Source organism: Haemorhous mexicanus, chromosome 1, assembly GCF_027477595.1.
Source record: "Haemorhous mexicanus isolate bHaeMex1 chromosome 1, bHaeMex1.pri, whole genome shotgun sequence".
Lineage (NCBI taxonomy): Eukaryota > Metazoa > Chordata > Aves > Passeriformes > Fringillidae > Haemorhous > Haemorhous mexicanus.
The window spans coordinates 123,878,783-123,898,432 of record NC_082341.1 but is presented as its reverse complement, the minus strand read 5'-3'; the positions used below and the strand labels follow the sequence as shown (position 1 = coordinate 123,898,432).

The 19,650-nt window shown below is 35.1% G+C and overlaps 1 protein-coding gene across 1 annotated transcript; it reads left to right on the top strand.

Moving 5' to 3' along the window:
* The first annotated feature begins 1,481 nt into the window (after window positions 1–1,481).
* PPP1R42 (protein phosphatase 1 regulatory subunit 42) lies at window positions 1,482–14,549 on the top strand. The gene is made up of 7 exons (XM_059856186.1): window positions 1,482–1,646; window positions 2,866–3,032; window positions 3,475–3,613; window positions 6,302–6,418; window positions 11,459–11,576; window positions 12,852–12,980; window positions 14,097–14,549. The coding sequence occupies exons 1-7, from the start codon at window positions 1,518–1,520 to the stop codon at window positions 14,354–14,356; spliced, it is 1,059 nt and encodes a 352-aa protein (XP_059712169.1). The 5' UTR covers window positions 1,482–1,517; the 3' UTR covers window positions 14,357–14,549.
* Window positions 14,550–19,650: the final 5,101 nt, after the last annotated feature.

Below are 19,650 nucleotides of genomic sequence, written 5' to 3'. Positions count from 1 at the left end.
TCGGCGCTGATTGGTCCGAGGGGCGCGCGCCTCAGCCGGTAGCGGATCCCCCGCCCCTCGGCCGTTGGCGTGCGGTTGCCGCGGCAACCAGGAGCCGGCGGCGCGCGCGGGCCGGGAGCTGAGGGGAGAGCGGAGCCGGAGCCAGAGCCGGGCCGGGTGCGCTTCTTCCTCTCGGGAAGGAGCCTGGAACGGGTCTCGGCCCGAGCCCGCCATCAGGGCCGCCTTCCCAGTGGTCGTGCTGGGAGGCGGTGGGTGGCGGGGCCACGGGACGGGGAGGGCGGTGTGAAATCGCGCGGCTGTAGGTAGGAAGGAGGTGGGGGATCGAGGGAGGGGAGACCTGCCCGGCTGCCTCTCGCTTATTCTGCTGGGTTTGGAAAAAAGTCTGAGAAGAGGCTCTGAAAGGTGGTTTTTTATATAAAAAGCAAGAAACTCACAGTAGAAAAACAGGCAACCCACAATGTCCTTTCAGCTCTTCTTCATCCCCACTTTTTAAAATAAAAGTAAAAAGCAAATCCCGTATAGATAAAGGAGAGCTACTGAGCTTCAGATTTGCTTACTAAGAAAGGAAGTTTCTTCTGTCTTCACAGCCTCGATCTTGGCTTCTCTTCAGTTTCTCCTAATTGTAATGTGGGCAGGGAGGATTCTCTGTGCGAGGTTTGGCACTGGGATGCTTTTTGCTGTCTCCTCTGTTGTTCTGATCCACTAATGTGGGGCTTTTGTATACAAGCTATAATACATAATATACATTGGTATATTTACTGGCTAAGTAGGTGGCCTTTCTATTCTGTGTCATAAAGTTCTATCCATTAGGGTGTCTTTATCCCCAGATCGTTTATGCATCCCGTTCAATATTAGCTGCTTGACTTCTCCCCTCTCCCCCATTCTGTCATTTATAAGCTCACTTATGTGAGCCGGAGTTTGGAAAAAAAGTTGGTATTGTGAGAGCCTCTGTAATATGACTTAGTGGGAAAAACTCACAGTTTTGTGTATGACAAAAATGCTGTGCAGATATATAAAGAGTTCTGGAGCTTAATACCACCTCTCACAGCCCATAAAACCTTTTATAGAGTCTTCTGTATTTTCCAATTTATAATCAGATTATGAGCTTCCATTAACTAGCTACTATGTGTGAGAATTATGCCTACTGTGGAGCATTGTGCTCATATTTCTGTATGAAAAAGACAAAAACTAGGAGATACTATTCTTAAGCAAACTGAATCAACAAATCAAATAGAAAAATAGTTTTAAATATTTATTAATGCACCAAAAACTTGATAAAATATCAGCAATAAAAGGGGTAAGATTTTATAAGCAACGTAGTATCACTGTAAATGAAAAGAGCGTTGGTGAGGATATGTCTGATTGAAGTACACATGAAAGCTTTGTTGAAGATCTGGGGTACAAGTAATATAACATTTTCCTTTTTGTTTTTAAGGTATTCTGTAATATTACTTAGAAGAGCACGTGGAATACAGTATTAAAAGAAACAGAAGAACAGCTTGACCTATTACAGAACCATGGTTCGACTAACAATGGACCTAATTGCTAAAAATGCTGGTCACAAGAACCGTAGTGAAGAGGATTTTGGACAATATGTACAAAAATTAACTCATCTGAATTTATCAGATAAAAATATAGATTCAATTGTAAGATTTCTTTTTTATTATTCCTTTTAAACTGGCTACTCTAATGCTTTGTAGTTACTGTTAAGATGAGGTGTTCATTGTTGGAGAGACAAACAAGGAAAGCCAAGTTTTACAAATTTGTTACCTCACAGCATAATCTTTTCAATCTCTCTGTGATTTATTCCTTAAATTTCAGAGGAAGTCTGAGAAAGGAAAGGAGAGTTCAGGAACAGGAAATAACCCGAGTGAGGTTAACAAATTTGGACTGGCGTAGTGGCTTTTTCAAATTAGCCAGGTTAAAAATATACTTTTTTTTTTTTTTAATTGCTCCCTGGGGCTTACTCATTTAAAAAATAATCCATGAGCTTTTAATTTTCAAAGACTAAACCTGCAAACTTAACCCAGTCCTCCTTCCTCTGAGTTTAATAATAGGAAATGTATACACATTTCAATAAGTTCTGAGTTAATTCACATCCCCTCAAGATAGTGAGTAAATTTTGAAACTGCTGAGCCCTGAACAACTACATTGTTGTATGTGGTGAATTTCAATTTCTGCTCTAAAAGTGTGATTTCAGTCAAGAAGAAATTGCTTGTTCTGTGTGAACAGATGCTGCAAACAAATGGGTGTATTCAGCCCATTCCTATGCACAGCCATAGCAAGTTAGTAATTGGATCAGTCCATTTGATGAAGTCTGCTTCATCAGCTGCCACAGCAAAGTTCTACAGAAACCTTCATGGGGAGTTGTCCTTTAGTTGTTTCATAGGAATGTGTTCAAATAAACTCAACATTTGAGTGTAAACTTGAGTTCAGAAACATATTAAAACAGATTGAAGCGCAAGGTTTTGTAAAAACCAGTAATTCTTTGCCAAGAACTGGTTTCCAGTTACATCAGTGCAGTTAAATGGGGACGACTACACAAAAAATTGTGCTTTTCTGAAATCCATCTGATGAAGACAGGGAAGGGAATGAAGTCACACTGGATGTGGTATATTTGCTGGTGACGCCTGTAGTCCTCAGATTCTGTAGAGCAAAATAGTAATGACAGGTTTCAGTCTTTAATCTGTAGATAACTGACAATATATAATAACTCTGGTTTTCTAGGAAAAATAGTTTTTAGAAATGTTTACTAAAGGTTAAAATTTATAAATCATGCATCAGAACTTAAATATAAGAACAATCAATAGCTTCCAGAAGCAGGCAGTGACTGAAAGTTAAGCAGCATGTTATTGTTTGTTTCAGGGTGACCTCTCTTTCTGTAAAAATCTGAGAGTTCTGTATTTATATGATAACCAAATCAACCAAATCCAGAACTTGGACTTTGCTTCAAACATAACGCACCTTTACCTTCAGAACAATCATATTTCAAGTATAGAAAATCTCTCATCGCTGAAAAAACTTGAAAAACTGTAAGTTGAAAAGAATGTATTTATTTTACTAGTAAAAAAAATAGTTACGACACTTAAGAATTTTTTTAAATTATGCATCATTAGAGTCCTTTCAGTTCTTAAATTTTGCTTTTCAAATAGAAGTAATTGCTTATTGGTTTTTTATGAGATGTTCTGTGATAAAAGTAATGACATATCATCTTGACATATATATTTACATTTAAATGATTTTATTTTTTAGTCTAGTAATATTAATAATAATAGCAGTAGATAAAACTGCAAAAAACTGCTTGAATCAGTTAAGTGTATATTCTACTTGTATGCTAGGTTATTTACTTTAGCTATCATAATTTCCAGGTATTATTCAATAATGCTTGGAAAATATTTTTTTCGATATATTGAAGCCTTGTGTTTGCTCTTACTTTCAAAGGATATTAAATCTCTTTTGTGTTCTATCCTTTAGGTATTTAGGAGGCAACTATATCACTGTAGTAGAGGGTTTAGATAAAGTAGGAGAACTGAGGGAGCTACATATTGAAAGTCAACATCTCCCTTCTGGTGAAAAGCTTCTCTTTGATCCAGTATCTCTTAACTCCCTGGCAGTAAGTATATTTTGAGAATTACAATGAACCAATTATCAGGAGATCAGTATTTTTAGAAGAAATTATTAGGAGCTGATCATTCTGTGTTTTCCTCCTTTGCCAACTGGTGGCATTATTTCAAATTCTACCAAGAGACTGCCACCCTAATTCTCTTATAAGGTGTCCAGCAAATTCTACTTCATCGTTTTTTCATTATGAAGGATGAAAATGAGGATCAAGAGAGAGAGAAAATAAGGAAGTATGTGGATGCCCTACACCAACAGAATGTGAATTAACTAAAAAAGGGGTTGGAATTTATTACTTAGTTTTCTTAGTCTGTTTCATTTGTAGTGAATTAGTTTGGTGATATTTCAGTGTTTTGATTGGTATAGTTGTTTATTTATTGCCTTTTGTATTTCTGTAGAAAAATGGAATGAAAAAAAGAGGCACAAACAGATTTTTCTTCCTGGATATTAAGAACAACACAATCAAAAGCATTTAGTTTTAGTTCTGCAGTTCTTCTATGTTGTGTTATGTCAAGAGTTCAGGAAATCTCTTTGAAGTTGTCTTTCAACATGTTAATTGCTCATAAAACATATAGTTGAAGAGGTTAAAAAGAAGGATTTATTTGCTAATGGATGTAGTTCTGTACTATAAAAATTCCTCTTGCTGTATCTCCCATAGTGTAGTCAGGGCTTGATAAGCTTTTTTTTGTGAAGATGAAAAACTCACTAAAAAGTGAGTTCTTTTGTTGACATGAATATCATAAATATTTGACCTAGCTCTATCTTTTTCCTGTTTTGAGATTATGTAATCCAAGACATGCATTGCTGTTTTTCTTTAATAGAAATGAGTCATTACTGTGAGATCATTTGTGCTTTGTCCCTTCTACATTGGAGAAATTATCAAAGTAAAGGGAAGTTTTACAGCTGTAATCTTCCCAGGATAATAATGTATCATAAATTCTTCCATGTTTTTCAGCAGCCTGGTCTAGTTTTTATTCTTTGTGGCTTTTATTTAAGGCCTTTTGATGTGTTGGTTTGGTTTTGGTTTGGTTTTTTTTGGTTGGTTGGTTGGTTGGTTGGTTGGTTGGTTGGTTGGTTGGTTTTTTGTTTGTTTTCCATGAAGCAACTTTGCATTCTTGATGATGCAACATCTTTGTAGAAGCTAAATGTAAAAATGTTCTGTTTTATCCTTTAGGTTCTAAGTGTTGGGAGCCTTTTTAAGGCATTGCTTTTTACTTCTTAATCTGTTTCTGGCTCTTTTAATGGTGTCAGAGATAAAAGAGATAAAATCATGAGGCTGTATAGCTCTGTGTGTACCACAGGCCAATGTTTGGATGATGACAATGTCATGAATCTGAGTGAGAAGACTAAGTTTATGAACTGTGTTTATCAGGATGATACTGGTAATTTCCATCTGCATGGTAGGTCTTGGTCAAATTTTTGAAAGGGGTTAGTTTTCCTGTATAAACTGCTGAAATAGAGATTTTTCCAAATCATGGTCTTATTTCTTGTATAATTCTAAACTCATTGGGTTCGGAGTCCCTTGTCATTGTCTAGAGATATATACTTTTTAATTTTATGTGAAACTACATTAGTATTTCCTGAGATAAACAGCTAAAACACATTTAGATTTTTATCTAAAATGTAAATATCTCTGTAACTATTGTCTGTTACAAATGGCAAAGTGCAATATGTGGCTCAGTACTGTTCCAGAAAAGGGGTAAGGATCAGAGGTATGGATACCAAGAGGTTTATAGGATCTAGCCTGAGAGAAAAGCAGTGTAGTCCAGCTGTTAAGAGATTATGTGGGGTAGCACATATGGGCTTCAGCTCTGCAGTTCAGATGAAATCTTGTGGCCCACAGTATAAGAACATGGACCTGCTGGAGCAAGTCCAGAGAGGGCCACAGAGAGGATCAGAGGGCTGGAGCACCTCTCTTATAAAGACAGGCTAAGAGAGTTGGGGTTGTTCAGCCTGGAGAAGAGAAGGTTCCAAGGACACCTTATATCAGCATTCCAGTACCTAAAGGGGGCTTATAAGAAAGTTGGAGAGGCGCTTTTTACAAGGGTGTGCCGTGATAGGACACGGGGTAATGGCCTGAAGCTGATCAAGGGCAGGTTTAGAATAACTATTAGGAAGAAATTCTCTGCTTGTGACTGTGGTGAGATGCTGGAACAGATTGCACAGAGAAGTTGTGATGCCCCATCCCTGGAAGTGTTCAAGGCCAGGTTGGATGGAGTTCTGAACAACCTGGTCCAGTGGAAGGTGTTCCTGCTCATGGCAGGGGGCTGGAACTAGATGATTTTTAAGGTCGCTTCCAACCCAGACCATTCTATGATTCTGTAAAAATGCACTCAGTTTCAATGTATGTTTCATACTTCAAAAGTAGAGTTTGTAGCACTTGCAGAACTCTGTAAAGAATTTGAACATGTTTTAAAAAACCCAAAAATTTCTTTATTTACTAAGAATTTCTCAAATAATTGAGAAGCAATCTTACTTTGGTTTCACTCCAAAACCAAAATAAATTACATTTTAGGACAAGGTGGAGCACCAACATAAAACAGTCTGTATGGTGTGTGGAGGTGGTGTTTGCATATTTCTTCTTCATATGTTTGTTCATCTTTTAAGATAATTTTCTGTAATAACTTACAACTTGACTCATACATGGCATGAAAAAAGTATTTTTCTGCTTTTCTTCCTTCAGAAATCATTGTCTGTATTGAATATCAGCAATAACAACATTGATGAATTAGAAGAACTGGCAGTTTTGGAAAATCTTTCTTATCTAAAAGCAGTAGACAATCGACTTAAACATATGAAGGTATTAAAGTAAATATTTGTTATATTAAGTATGGGTGTTCAGGAATTAGCCTGAATAAAGAAATTAGCCTGAATAAAGAAATTTTACTTCTGCAGTTACTAAATCTGGCTTGTCAAGCATGCTCTCTTTTATCATATAAAAATCCTACTGAGACTAAAAATGGAGAAGCATTTACCTAGGATGTAAAAATTTATCATTTTATTAATTAATATTGAAATGAATTGGCTTAAATAGTAGCCAAAATCACCAAGACAAAGTCTTGATTGAAATAAACTCTTTCATTTCTGGTTTGCATAAACATTTTATTTCCTAAGTAAACTTAACTTTCATTGATTAGTAATTATTAAAATAACTATTTTTATTACTTCTGAGAACACAACATATTTTTAAGATTGTTGAGAGAATTTGGCAGTTCTCTTTACTAAGGAGGAGATTGCAGTATTTTCTATGCATAACCTATCAGTTATCTAGATGAATTTACTCTATTTGGACTCTTCATTTTTTTACACTATAATATTAAAAATGTTGAATTATGCCCTTCTTTTTTACTACAGAACTATTAATGCTTTGTATTTCAAGTCCTGGCTGGCAGTTGTGATTGAATTTACATCAAAATACAATTCATGTAGGCTTTTGCTCAGTAATTAAATTCACATTGAATATGTTGGTTACATCAAAATAGCAAGTAGCTTTTTTCAAATAGGCAATCTTCCCAAATCTTCCCTTTTTAAAAGGAATCAATTTGTGAATAAAACACATTACAAAAAAAATTATATTGGCTCTTTCTTTCTTATAAATAAAATATACTTCTGTTGTGATGATCTTAAAAGAAAATTGTCATAGCCAAAGAACTAATTAATTTTAAGAATGAGGATGCCAGTTTGGATACAGCATTTTCAGTATCTTAGAGGAAAAACCACTATCCTCTGAAACAGAATAAGGAGAGGATAAAATTACTGCATTATTCAGTAACTGTGTATGTTATTTATTCTTTATTAAATTTCATCATTTAATCATCAGGAAAACCAGAATTACATTTAGCCAAACCAGTTAGACCTGAAGATTTCTATGTTATATAGTAACAACTGTTGAAAAATTATACAATTAGCATTTGAGTTTGCTATTCATTACACTCATATTAAGCTCCAGTATATTTTGAAAGTGACTGTTCTGTGTGTTTTCTAAACAATCTCCAAGTTTTGAAATATATGGAACAGGGAAAGTGTTTCTATTCATATCTTCGCAGATCTGTAAAATTAATGAACATATTAAATGTGTTTAATATACATTGTAATGCAGGTGAATGTCCAACTTTCCAGCTACAATTACTGAGTTTTAAGGGATTACATTTTGGTAATCTTATCACTAATATAAATTAAAAAAAACCTTATCATTAATATAAATTATTTAATAAATAAAAAACCAAAGTGTTGAAAAAAGCAGTAAATAATGAAAATTATTTTTTAAAAAGTCAGTTTTAACTTTGTGTAAGAGGCTTTAGCCCACAGTGGACATCTAGCAGGAGAACAATCTTATACAGCCACTGACTGTTCAAAAAATAGCTGAGGGAAGTTTTGAGTATATTTCAATATTTTTTGCATTCCTGAATTTCATATTGCATGGCATATATTATTCTAGAGCTGTGAAAGCTGCAAGGATTTTAGGGTTATACAGTTCTATACACTTAATTGGTTCTGCTGGCTGAACTTGTTACATGCAGCAAAGGCTCTTTCATTCCCACACGAGCTGCCTCCCTTCTCCTCCCTCTTGCCCCTCTGTTATCAAAACCCTGATATATACCTGTTTTTCATGCCAAAAGCACTATATCCCCTGTTTTCCCTTTCTTGCTTTGCCATCACTGCCTCAAGAACTTCCCCAGGAATGTCTGGCATTGATCAGAGATTGTGTCAGAGCCACATGACAGGGAAGTGTTGGAGAGCTCTGTACCCAGCTGTGCTTCACCTGGTGGGAAGAGAAGCTGTAGAGGAGCTACCTGTGTCTGAGCAGATCTGGTGAACTGCAGGAATAACATGGAATCACTGAGAAAGAGGAAAATATGAAGGGCATAAGAAATGCATGAAATGCAATCTTATGTAGGCTTTTCTCACTTTTGTGTACTTAGTAGAATTATTTTATATTTTAAAATTTCTTTCCGTTTTTTCACTTTATTTTGAAAACCCATATTCCTTTGATTTCTTACCTATGCCACTTTGATTTCAGCATAGTTAAAAATTAGGACTAATAAATTCAATAAATTCAAGCATTTAAGGTCGTGGCTAATAGAGGGCTTTGTTAGCATAATTAACAGACATCAAGGCATATGACCTTGTTTCACTTGACTGAAGTTTATATAATTCAGTCTGAGCAGTAGGCAGATGAAAATCAAGTAATTTTTCTGAATTCATGCAAAATAACTATGACTGGCTACCGCATGCAAAAAGTATGTCTCAGGTCAGTTATCAAAAATATAATTGATTTTAATAGAAGTGGCTTTTATTTGTTTTCTGTTGCTTGCTACTTCATTTATTCATCATATTAAGGTTCTGGTTTGCTTCAGTCAGGATCACAAGGTCTTCTAGACCACAGTGTACTTGGGTTGGAATTAGGGAAATTTTTAAAACACTATGTCAATTAAAAAAAAAACCCACAACTATTCCTTTTTACAAAAAGCCAGAATATAATTTATTTATTAAGTTCATTAATTTTGGAAATATTATGAGTTGTGTGAGTCTTTGGATAGATAGAAAAAAATATAGCTAGAAATTCCTGGAAAAATCTGTATTTCCCAAGTCTTTAATTTATTCAACCTCTGCCCAGTATTGATTATGACAAGAGATATCACAAAAGATGAATTCATTCGCTTTAGAATTGAGTCAGGAACAAGAGAAAAATTATAGATTTTCTCAAATAGATTATGACAGGTAATCAAACTGGTGACAAATGGCTGTCTGTAGATGTAGCTGGGGCAGTTGGATTAGACGTTTCCAATAAAAACGGGAGCATACTGGTCAAATACCAATTCTTAAATGGCCACTGTTAATTGGTAAGGAAGTTATTGCCAGCACTACAGCTGCCTACTCAGGCACTTGCCCTTCCCCCTCCCCACCCTCCCCGATGGAATATAATTTGCTCGTCAGTATTTTGTAGCAGACCTCAAAGTGATAGCATGACATGATCATTTATCAAACGGAGCCTGCCCAGAAGAGTGTCTGGTCCCTTTAGTACAGCTTATTGAAAGGCTGGGAAGTGAAAGCACTTTATTAGAGACAGGAAGGCAATGAACAACTAGAGCGTATCGAAAGGGTAATCATATTTCAGCACAGGATTAGTGTGCTCTTAGATAAACATACACTGGAGTAAGCATGTTCAGGGTCATTTATCAAGTAAGTAACAGCTAACAAAAATCTACAGGACTCTGTATACATTCATCAAAGTTAAACTGTATACATTTTGTTTCAGTAATAGACAACTTTGTGTTGCAAAACTATTACTAGGAAAAATTCTTTCTAATGAAATCTAGAACACATTATAGACTTCAATTATAGTATCTGAATACTTAGGTAAGGATAAATAAATATACTTGCTAAATGATTTTTTTTTAGTAAGTCTAGCCTAAAATATTTTGCCCCTAAATTTTATTTGTGATTAAGTGTTAGCGCCTAAACTGTGGGTGTTATCATGTTGCTATCCTCATACATACTGATTAAGCTTTGCTGAATAACATTACAAGAATTATTAACATTTCTTCATGTGGACTAGTCCTCAGAGTTTCTTGCATTGTTTTATCAGTCTTGATCCTCACAGAACCAAACTTTTGCTCAATAGTTTTCTAAAAATTCATTTTTATCACTAAATAACAATAGATGATATCACCATCATCATAGATAGACCAAAAGTTACATGGTTTGGGGGTATGAGGCTGTGCTACCACTTTCTCTTCCACATGATTTTTCTAAACATGTATTATATAACTGATAGAATATTTCCAAGAAGATTTTCTACCAAGGGAGATGAGCCAGCAAAAGCAGAATTCTCCCTGCTTGTGTTACCCAAGCAAATTTCTAAATTTGAAGGAGCTAAGAGATGTCCACATTGCTAGAGACTTCATTGTTGGCATCAAGCTACGTAGTTTTACACTCTCTGCGGTTTCAGTAGAATTTTCCAAATTATTACAACAGCAGAACATAAATCCTCTGTCCTATTTATACCTATTGTCTTGAATCCCTCTTTAAGCTTTTCACACATACAAGAAAACTTGTCAAGAGTGAGAGTTAAATTAAATTTTGGAAAGAAAGTATTTCAGAAAGTAAGGTGCCTAGTAGAAAGGACCTATCTGATAAACTTTGCATGTTTTCAACTTGAATTTATTGTATTTGAAAGACAGAGTAGTTTCATCTAGGTCATACTGCCCCTGGGTAACCAGACAGAAACAGAGAAGGAGAAAGGTATGTTTCACTAATATCACTGTGTAGGCCAGTTCTGTAACTGACCACCCACAGTTAGGTAAGAAGGGGATTACTGTTTCTCCTGTAAAATACAGTTCTACATATATATAAAGAGAGAGGCAGTCCACTGTGGATTGCATGATTTTTAGCTTTTTTTTTTTTTAGTCTGTACTTTATCTGTGTAAAGTATTTATTCTTCCACACAATGATACTCTTAAGGGCTCTGTAAGGCCTTGGGGATGCACTAACCGAAATTGTGTATAATACGAATTTTTTCATTGCTAGTTCCTAGGCTTTGGGTGCTTATCAGTGGGATTGAAGTGGTAATTTTCCATAGCCGGCATTACTGTATCCTTAAAAATGCAGCATCTTCCAACATCACTGTTTCCTCTGTACAATTTTGATATATTCAGGGGAGGCTGTGGACCACTCTCTTTGGAAATGCACATTCTTAATGTGCATAATATATGTGAATAGTCTCATTGAAGTTATTTCTGTGTGCAGGATTTGGGCCTGGCTGAACAAATCACATTACTGTTGAATTTTACTCTGGAGGGGGAAACATAATCACAATGTTCTGTTGTTTCAATTACAGGATTTGGAGGCTGTATTAAAAAAATGGACAAAGCTACGCAGAATAGATCTTACAGGAAACCCCATCTGCCAAAAACCAAAGTACAAGGATAGGATTATAGTACAGTCACTGACTTTAGGTAAAAAATTAAATCAATAGCCCACCCATAACCCCCAGTCTTTTAGGAATCAACTGAAAAATTAATTGTTCTTGGGTAGCACTCTGCATGTAAACACAGGTACTGCTATAGATATTTATGTCAAATCATGAACTTTTAATTTATGTAGAAAGCTAAAATGGCTTCTGTAATCAGCTTCACAAACCATCTTGTTTGGCTTTTGCTATTAGTCCTAGTAATCATTTGTTTTATAATAGATGATTGGTGAGATTGTTACAAGACAGTTTTTTGTGTTCATATTCCAGATGTTGTGAAACTGACTTTCAAAGATCAGTGTTATCTATTCCCCTATCAATTTGTAGTAGTTACTAAAGTGTTTGTGTTGTACAGTGCCATTTATGCAGATCCCACCTTACTGTGTTTGAATTTGTCATATAACATTCATCCTTAAACTTATAAGCAGTTCACACTTATGTTGGAGTGTACTTGTTAATCTTAACACTTATGGTGCAGTTTTTATTATTATTTTGGATAAAATTTTAGTATGAAAGGAAGAAACTGATTCTTCTATATCTAAATATTTATACTGTTGAAATAAGTAAAAAGAAATCTGCTAATTTTTTCCTTTTTTTGGATAAAGGTGGCAATTATTTTTAAAGTTATGATTACAGAACTTGGTTTTTCTCAGAGCACAAAATATTGGCCATTTAGAAAAAGAAAAAGCCTATTGGCATAATGAAAACAACAGCGCCTTAGGACAGTTCTAATGCAACCTAAATTTGTGGGCACACGAGGTATTTCATTTGGGCTGACTCAAACATGCAGATGCAACCAATGACTCATAGAGCATAAAGTTTATGGCACCTAAGTGAGTGAAGTTACCCTTAGAGAGGCAAATCTGTGTGACTGTCTCCATGATCAGTAGAATTCCTTGATTGCTAAGACGTGCAGTTTCCCTCTCCACCTGGATTTCTGCATCTATCTATACCCTGTGTAAGAGCATAATTTTTCTGCAGAACGTTATAGAAAGTCTTGCATATTAACCAGAAGTGAAATATGTATATTTCCCTTGAAATTTATAAAATTGTAGATTTTTTTTTTGTAATTAAGACATGTTAACTCTCTTGCAGCTTGAATATGAATATCAGTCTTTATTGAGTATTCTTTTCTTTACCAAAATACTAGAAAAATGAAAAAAGATTTGAAGAGAATTAATATGGAGCCAATACACATTACCTACAACTTTGTATAATCCTTTAGTTCACTTTGTATCACAGAAAATGTTCTCTTTTGCAGAATCCCTGGATGGGAAAGAAATTCAAGAAATGGAAAGACGTTTCTTAATAAATTGGAAAGCCTCCAGAGCTGCCAGAAAAAAAAGCAATGAAAGAATGACTGATGAACAGGCAGCCAATGTAGAATTTTGTAAGCAAACTAATCAATTACCTCATGCTTATTTAAAACTTAAAGAAATCATAAAATTACAGCTAAAAATAAATATACTAAGAATTGTTTATAAGACACTTGTACCAGTGATGAGTCCAAAATACTTGTTAATTTTAGCACTAGTTCATATATCGGTTTTTTCCCTCACATCCCAATCAGACAGAATTATGGAAAGGGGTTGCTAGTGCATTTTGATTATGTAAATATTCACATTCACATCCATATTTTAAAAATGTAGGGCATTATAGAATAAATATGCATAAAATATATCAGACTTTTAAAATCTATTTGCTTATTCTTATTTGATTTCTGTATATTGTCAGTCCTTTAAGGGCCTTTGCAAGATACATGTCCAGCAGAAGTCCAAGTTTTTAACTTGGAAAGAAAAAAAAAAAAATCTGGGCAGTAAAAAAGCCTCAAACCCTTTTTGAGGTTTAAAGGCAACCTGTTCTTCAAGTGGGAAAACAAATTAGTTTTGAAACTCAAGCAAAACCTGAAATAAACTTTGAAGTTTTTTAAAAATGGTGGGAAGGGTGGTTGTTACAGAGTTGGCTGCAGGTTAAAACATAAATGACTTAACAGCATGTCTTGCTGTCTTGAAGGACTTGGATACAGACATTTAACTTGAAATTATTCAAAATGGTTTGAATTACCATATTTATAAAATAAAATTGGGGGCATTTACACTGTAGCTTTCAGAAGATAAATTAAATTTCAGAAGATAAATGTGGCTTCCAAATGAGTCTGCTCATTGTTTGGAAGCCATATGTAAAAGGCAATGGTTCTGAAATGGTCTCCTGAAAAACTACTGTTATAAGGAGGTGCTATGTAATTGAATTTACTACCTTTCAAATAACTCTACCTGAATGGGAATACCTGATTTAATACTCACCTTCATCAGTGTTTGCAGCACCTTCTATAACTCCATTCAAAGTTTTCCATTCTCAGTTATCAAATCTGAGGTATTATACCTTAAGGTTCATTACATTGTTTTCTGTAATGAGATATATTGGAACCTGTGATCAATTACACTGAATATATATGGTTTGACTTGGGATATTGAATTAATCCTTTTTTTCTTTTTGTTTTCTGCAGCTGACTTTCAAACATCTTATTTCACAGTTCCTCTTCACCCCCGTCGCTCTGTGAAAGAAAAAAAAGAAAAAACAGATTTTTTAGATTTGGCTCACCAGCAGAAAGGTGAAAGAAAACCTCTGCCAAGAATCCGTGAAAGAAGAAGTCAGATAAAAACTCAGGTGCGTTTCTCAAACAACTTCCTTTTAGTTATGTTGGTTATTGCCTGTCTGAAATATTTTTTTAAAACCATGTTATATTTATTGTCTTTATTTCTGTAAAACACAGGATAATAGACTTCAGTTTCTGGTTACAAATCAGTGGACTAGCTAAGGGCAGTAACTTTAATGTTACTAGTTTCTGTCATATGCATTTAATTGTAATCATTTTCCACAAAGGTAAAATAATGTTGAAGTTGATTCTCAGAAGTTGAGGTGTGAGGACAATTGATGAAGGGTGATGCTGTGGACAGAATTATCTGGAGAAGGAGAAACAATCAGTTTTCATCATTACAGCTTACTTCTAACAGCTATGCTCCAGTTTCACTTGTGGCAATAGTATAGTTAAGTATTTGGGATCTAATATCACTCCTTTCAGATTTTCAATGCTGTTTTTAACGTAACAGTTTTATTGCTTATCAGCTGAACTAGCCAACAAAAAAACCCACATCATTTATACAATGCTGTTGATAAAATAAATAAATGCATGCAACTGACATGGGCATTTTTTTGTAATTAAATTAGTAAATGTAGTATTCTATTCTACATTCAAGTTAGAATTTATTAGTATATTTGGCAATTTAACTGAGCAACATTTAATGCTATTTTATTTTTGACACCTTACCACTTTCCATTCTATGAGTTTTGTTTATTCTGATTATTTGTTCTGATTTAAAATAGCTGCCTTTCTGTTGAGAAGAAGAATTGCAAATCACAAAGCTCCTCTCTTTCAAATAATAATTTTTGTTCATCACATGGCAATGGGTATATTCTGGTCTAAAAGAGAAACTGAATTTGTCATATATGTACCCGTTATTGAACTTTTCTTCTTTCTCAGAAAGCACAAAGCAGTGGAGCAGGTAAAACCAAGAAGTACAGAAACAATGTACTCATTATTATAAAAAGTAATATTGTTAGTACTTCTATTGTAGTACACTATTATTTTCCAGTGAATAGTACAGGCTTCTGAAATTCAGAGGGATACAGACTAGTACTCATGCATATAAATGTTGGGATTTTTTAAATTCTGTTGTAAGATGGGTTTGTCCACATGCCCAGTGTTCTGTCATCTTGCATGTCATCTCTATTAGCATCCTGTCTTTTGGGCCAGGCTGAGTAAAGCTGTGCTTTGCATTTACCATTCCCCTTAGTCCTAAATAAGAATGGAACATGTGTGTACAATATCTTTTCTCCTGTAAGACCTTCTGCTATTCCCTTTGAGACAAAGCATTCTGATTCTGCTTTACAATGGTAAAAAGCTGTCCATTGTTGAGCTTCTTTGCTTGGCAAATACTTTCTCAGTATTAAAAATCTGAAATACAATTGCAGCTCTTTTGAAATCCCTTTTGACCCTAAAAAGGCAAAGACAGCACCTTCCATACTTGATTGAAATGAAATGTCTATATTTTTATTAATTTACATTTGTAAGTTAAACAATTTAAGTGATTTTTTTTAAACTGTTAATCTAGAAGATTTTAGCCTGATTTCACAGAAAGGTTTGAAGAAACTGCAGTCACATGACATGCATTTAATATTTTCTAAAAACTTCTAAATGGGACTTTCATCTTAGATGCTGAAGGTTGCTGTGCCTTACAATTTCACGTGTAATCACTGATCCTGAGATGTATTCTAATCTTGTTAGTAGAGGAATTCCATAGAAACCAAAGTTTTAAAGTTTTGTGAATTCTTTAGAACATAAATTGGAAAAAACCCCAAAACCTCAAAAAATAGAAATATTCTTTTTCAGAGCTTATGCAGATATGAAAAAAAGACAAATCATAGTATTCCCTTGCCAGATCCACTAATTAGGGATTTACATGAATGTGCTCACAAGCAAAGGAAGGAACTTTTTTCGAACTGAACAAATACCTGTATTGTTTAATTGAAATGCAGTATCGGACCAAAGAAATTAGCGTGTTTTAATCCTAACCTCTGTGTTAGTCAAATAAATTATTCCAACAGATGTTTCCTCTTTCCCTATACATACTAGGTGATGTTTGACCTTGGCAACTGAAAAATAGGCATTAAATACCTTTCTAACATACATCTAAGATCCACTGAGGATTGCATGTAGCTTGAACAATGAAAAAAGCCACTTATTACTAAATTACTAAAATATGTCATTAATCTTTCCTTTTTGATGATATAAAAACAATAGCAATTTTATATTGAATTTTAAGTTAGTTTTGGACATTCAGAGAAAATTATGGATATTGGCAGGAAGTAATTAAAAGAAACCAAATCACTTAACTGTTTTAAAGATACCTAATACCTTCCAATGGGATACACCATTATTAATGTTCCCCGAGTAGAGAAGTTGTTGAAATTTTGATGTTGTAAACTTAATCTGTAATCAGCAGTTTCTGCCCACATTGCCTTACTCATGGAATTAAATATTGTGGTAGGTATTTGTAGCAATTCAGAACATGGTGGGAAAGTCACCTTTTGTCCCTCCATTGCATGTTATGGGATAAGTAATGTGGAAATATCTTTAAATTATACAGTCAGCATGTAATAAATACGCTGGATTGTGGCGACTAAGCATAAGCCACTCTGCTGCTACCATGCACATCATGTATATTTCAAGTTGTAGTACAAAAGGAAGGAACTTGCAGTGAACAGTGTTAGATCTCCCTCTTCTTAGGCAGATGCTTGTATGAACATTGTATTTAATTAATTAAATATTTTATCAATGCCCTGAGTTGCAGTGATGTGTGGTCTGTAATCTACATAGGATAATGTATATTTGATAACAGGTAGGAATGTGAAGGTTCTGCATGTATACTGGGTTTTTGTTTATATTAATCTAGCTAGCATCATAATAAATAGAATTATTACGGCCTATTATATGACAGGTTTTTGGGGCAAAATGATACTGAGACTGCTAACAGTAATGATATATACCCAAAACATAAGCTTTGCAATCATACACTTTGCATTACAGAATGGAGCTCTTTTATTTGAGAGGGAGGTGGGGAAATACATTACTTCTGGGCGACCTAATTCTTGTTTGCTTACTGATTATCAATTTCAGCAAACATCTGAATATTAAAAAATAAAAAAATATCCTCAGTCTTAGCTGCAGGAGAAATACAGATTTAAGATATAAATCAGGGCAGTTTTAGCTGTGCACCCTCGAGTTGGTTTTAGTAGCAAAGAGCTTACAAGCACTCCAAATGTATTCAGAATTAGGTGCATTGAATACTTAGAGGTACCAGCTGCAGTGCTTTGCCAGCGCTGAGAGCATGCTTAGAACAGACACGGAGTGCCTTTTCCAGCAGCCCTCTCACTGCCTTTCCTTGGTGATGGTGTTGAAGGAAAAATGTAAACATCTTCTTAGTGAGGTCTACAAAGTACCAATCAGCATTTTGTGCTGAGGGCTATGGAGGAGAAATGTAAGGAATTTACTTGCCGTTGAATTATTCAGCCATGACATAGGATATGAAAGGAGTCACCACAATGCTAGATAAAGTGTAAGGATAAAGAAATAAAGTAAAGTTCTGAAATTAAATAGGGTTGCTGAAGCAGAGCCATTTGAATGAAGGTCAGGTATTAAAAGTTTCTGGTTACTGTGGCCTATGTAAGGTCTCAGCAGGCAATTCAGCCAGTTTTAGTGGTTGGTTCCCCTTTCTTTTTTTTTTTTTTTTTTTTGGTGGCGAATATGCACTACCTGTAAAAGTGAGTGTAAATACTTTTGCAGAGACATAATTAATATTACGGTAATCTGCAGCCTAGTGGTATTTTTGGTATCCATATTTATATCCTTGCTGAATATGGTGCTGGATGATTCTCCCCATGATCATTCATACTCTGTTCAGAAGCAAAAATATAACTATCTTCACAAACATGCAAGACACAAAAAATGGCATTGTCTTCTGTCTAAACTTCTTTCAGTAGTGATAATTCTAAAAAAACCAAGAAAAAGTAGGTCTACTATATGCTAAAACTGTAGTACTTAACACTGCCATGTCATCCAGTGTCCTAAAGGCAGTGATAAAAGGCATCCCTTTTTCCTGTGCCCTGCCTCCCCACTCCAGTTCTCTGTGCTGCTGCCTGTGCCCAAAGCTGAGGAGGAGTAAGCATCTAAACCGCGCTAGCAGAACATGTGCACAGACCCCCTGTGCCCTTGAAAAGAGTACATTCTTTCAAACCAGACTGAGAGCACATTTGCTGGTGAGCAGATTGCCAGCTAGACTATGCATACTCCTACATGTCTGGCTGACCAGATAGAGCATAGACACATTCTTGCTGGGCAATCTGGCAGGAGCACATTTGCTTGCAATAGTCTGCTCCCTCTTCCAGGAGACAGGGGCTGTTTCCTAGACGGTTAGAAGACCAAATGGCACATGTGACTTGTCAGGCAGTAGTCAGTCAGCAACTTGCCAGGGCACATCTGGGGCTTCAGGCTGTCAGATGCTCTCAAGAACATTGAAATCCAGACTGTCTGAAACCTTCTTCATAAAATACATGAATATTTAGAATGCTTTAGGTTGGAAGATCATTGAGACCAACCATAAGTCAGAAACATTTTAGACAGAATGCAGAATAAAAGGGGACTACTTAGTGATGTTAGTGTGAGTTGTGTCTTTTAACTGGGTCTATCAAGACTGTATCAGGAATGAAATACTATTTTAGGATGGTGAACAAAAAGCAAACTCAGATCTTTGCCTATCTATTTTTCAGGGGTTACATGCTCACTCTAATAGTTACTAGATAAATGAAACATTCACTATGCAGTATTTTTTTTTCCTGTCCTTAGATCTTTGTTGTCAGTACTTTTAGAGTACTGTTGCGATAAAACCTCAAAACATCATAACATTTTTGGTCTGCTGTATTAGCATTGGACATTTTTTATTGTGTAACTGACTGACAAAATTATAAATATCACTTTAATAACAAAAATATGAATCTAATTAGAAAACTGTTAAAGAAGTAATGCTGCGTTTTCAGGTTTTTAAAATACATAACTGCATAGGAGTTGGAAAAAGTAATTTGAGGTTAAAATAAAGACTGCTGCTTGAATAGGAATGTATAAATAAATTCTGTAATTTCAGTATAATTCTGTTGAAGTCAATTCCAATAATCTAATTTACTGCAATGATATAAACACTCTTTCAATATTTGCCTTCCTGTATCCTGTCACACATTATGTAGGCACACTCCCCTCTCTGAAAAGTTGAAAGCAGCTGCTTTAACAAAGCTGAGGTGAAAACACAGTCACTATGCCCTCATCTAGCAAAATGAGCTACTACATTTTGGAGGACAGCACTGCAACTACTGATTCCTTAGTAGCAGCTATACCTCCTCAAATTCACTTCCAACACCTTGGGATATTTCCCATCCAGTTGCAAAGACTT

What these genes read in the sequence shown, in the direction of transcription:
- PPP1R42 (XM_059856186.1), top strand. Translation starts at nt 1,518, where the DNA reads ATGGTTCGACTAACAATGGACCTAATTGCTAAAAATGCTGGTCACAAG. An exon ending in ATAAAAATATAGATTCAATT is followed by an intron (nt 1,647 to 2,865) that starts GTAAGATTTCTT and finishes TGTTTGTTTCAG; the next exon opens with GGTGACCTCTCTTTCTGTAA. An exon ending in AGTACAGTCACTGACTTTAG is followed by an intron (nt 11,577 to 12,851) that starts GTAAAAAATTAA and finishes TCTCTTTTGCAG; the next exon opens with AATCCCTGGATGGGAAAGAA.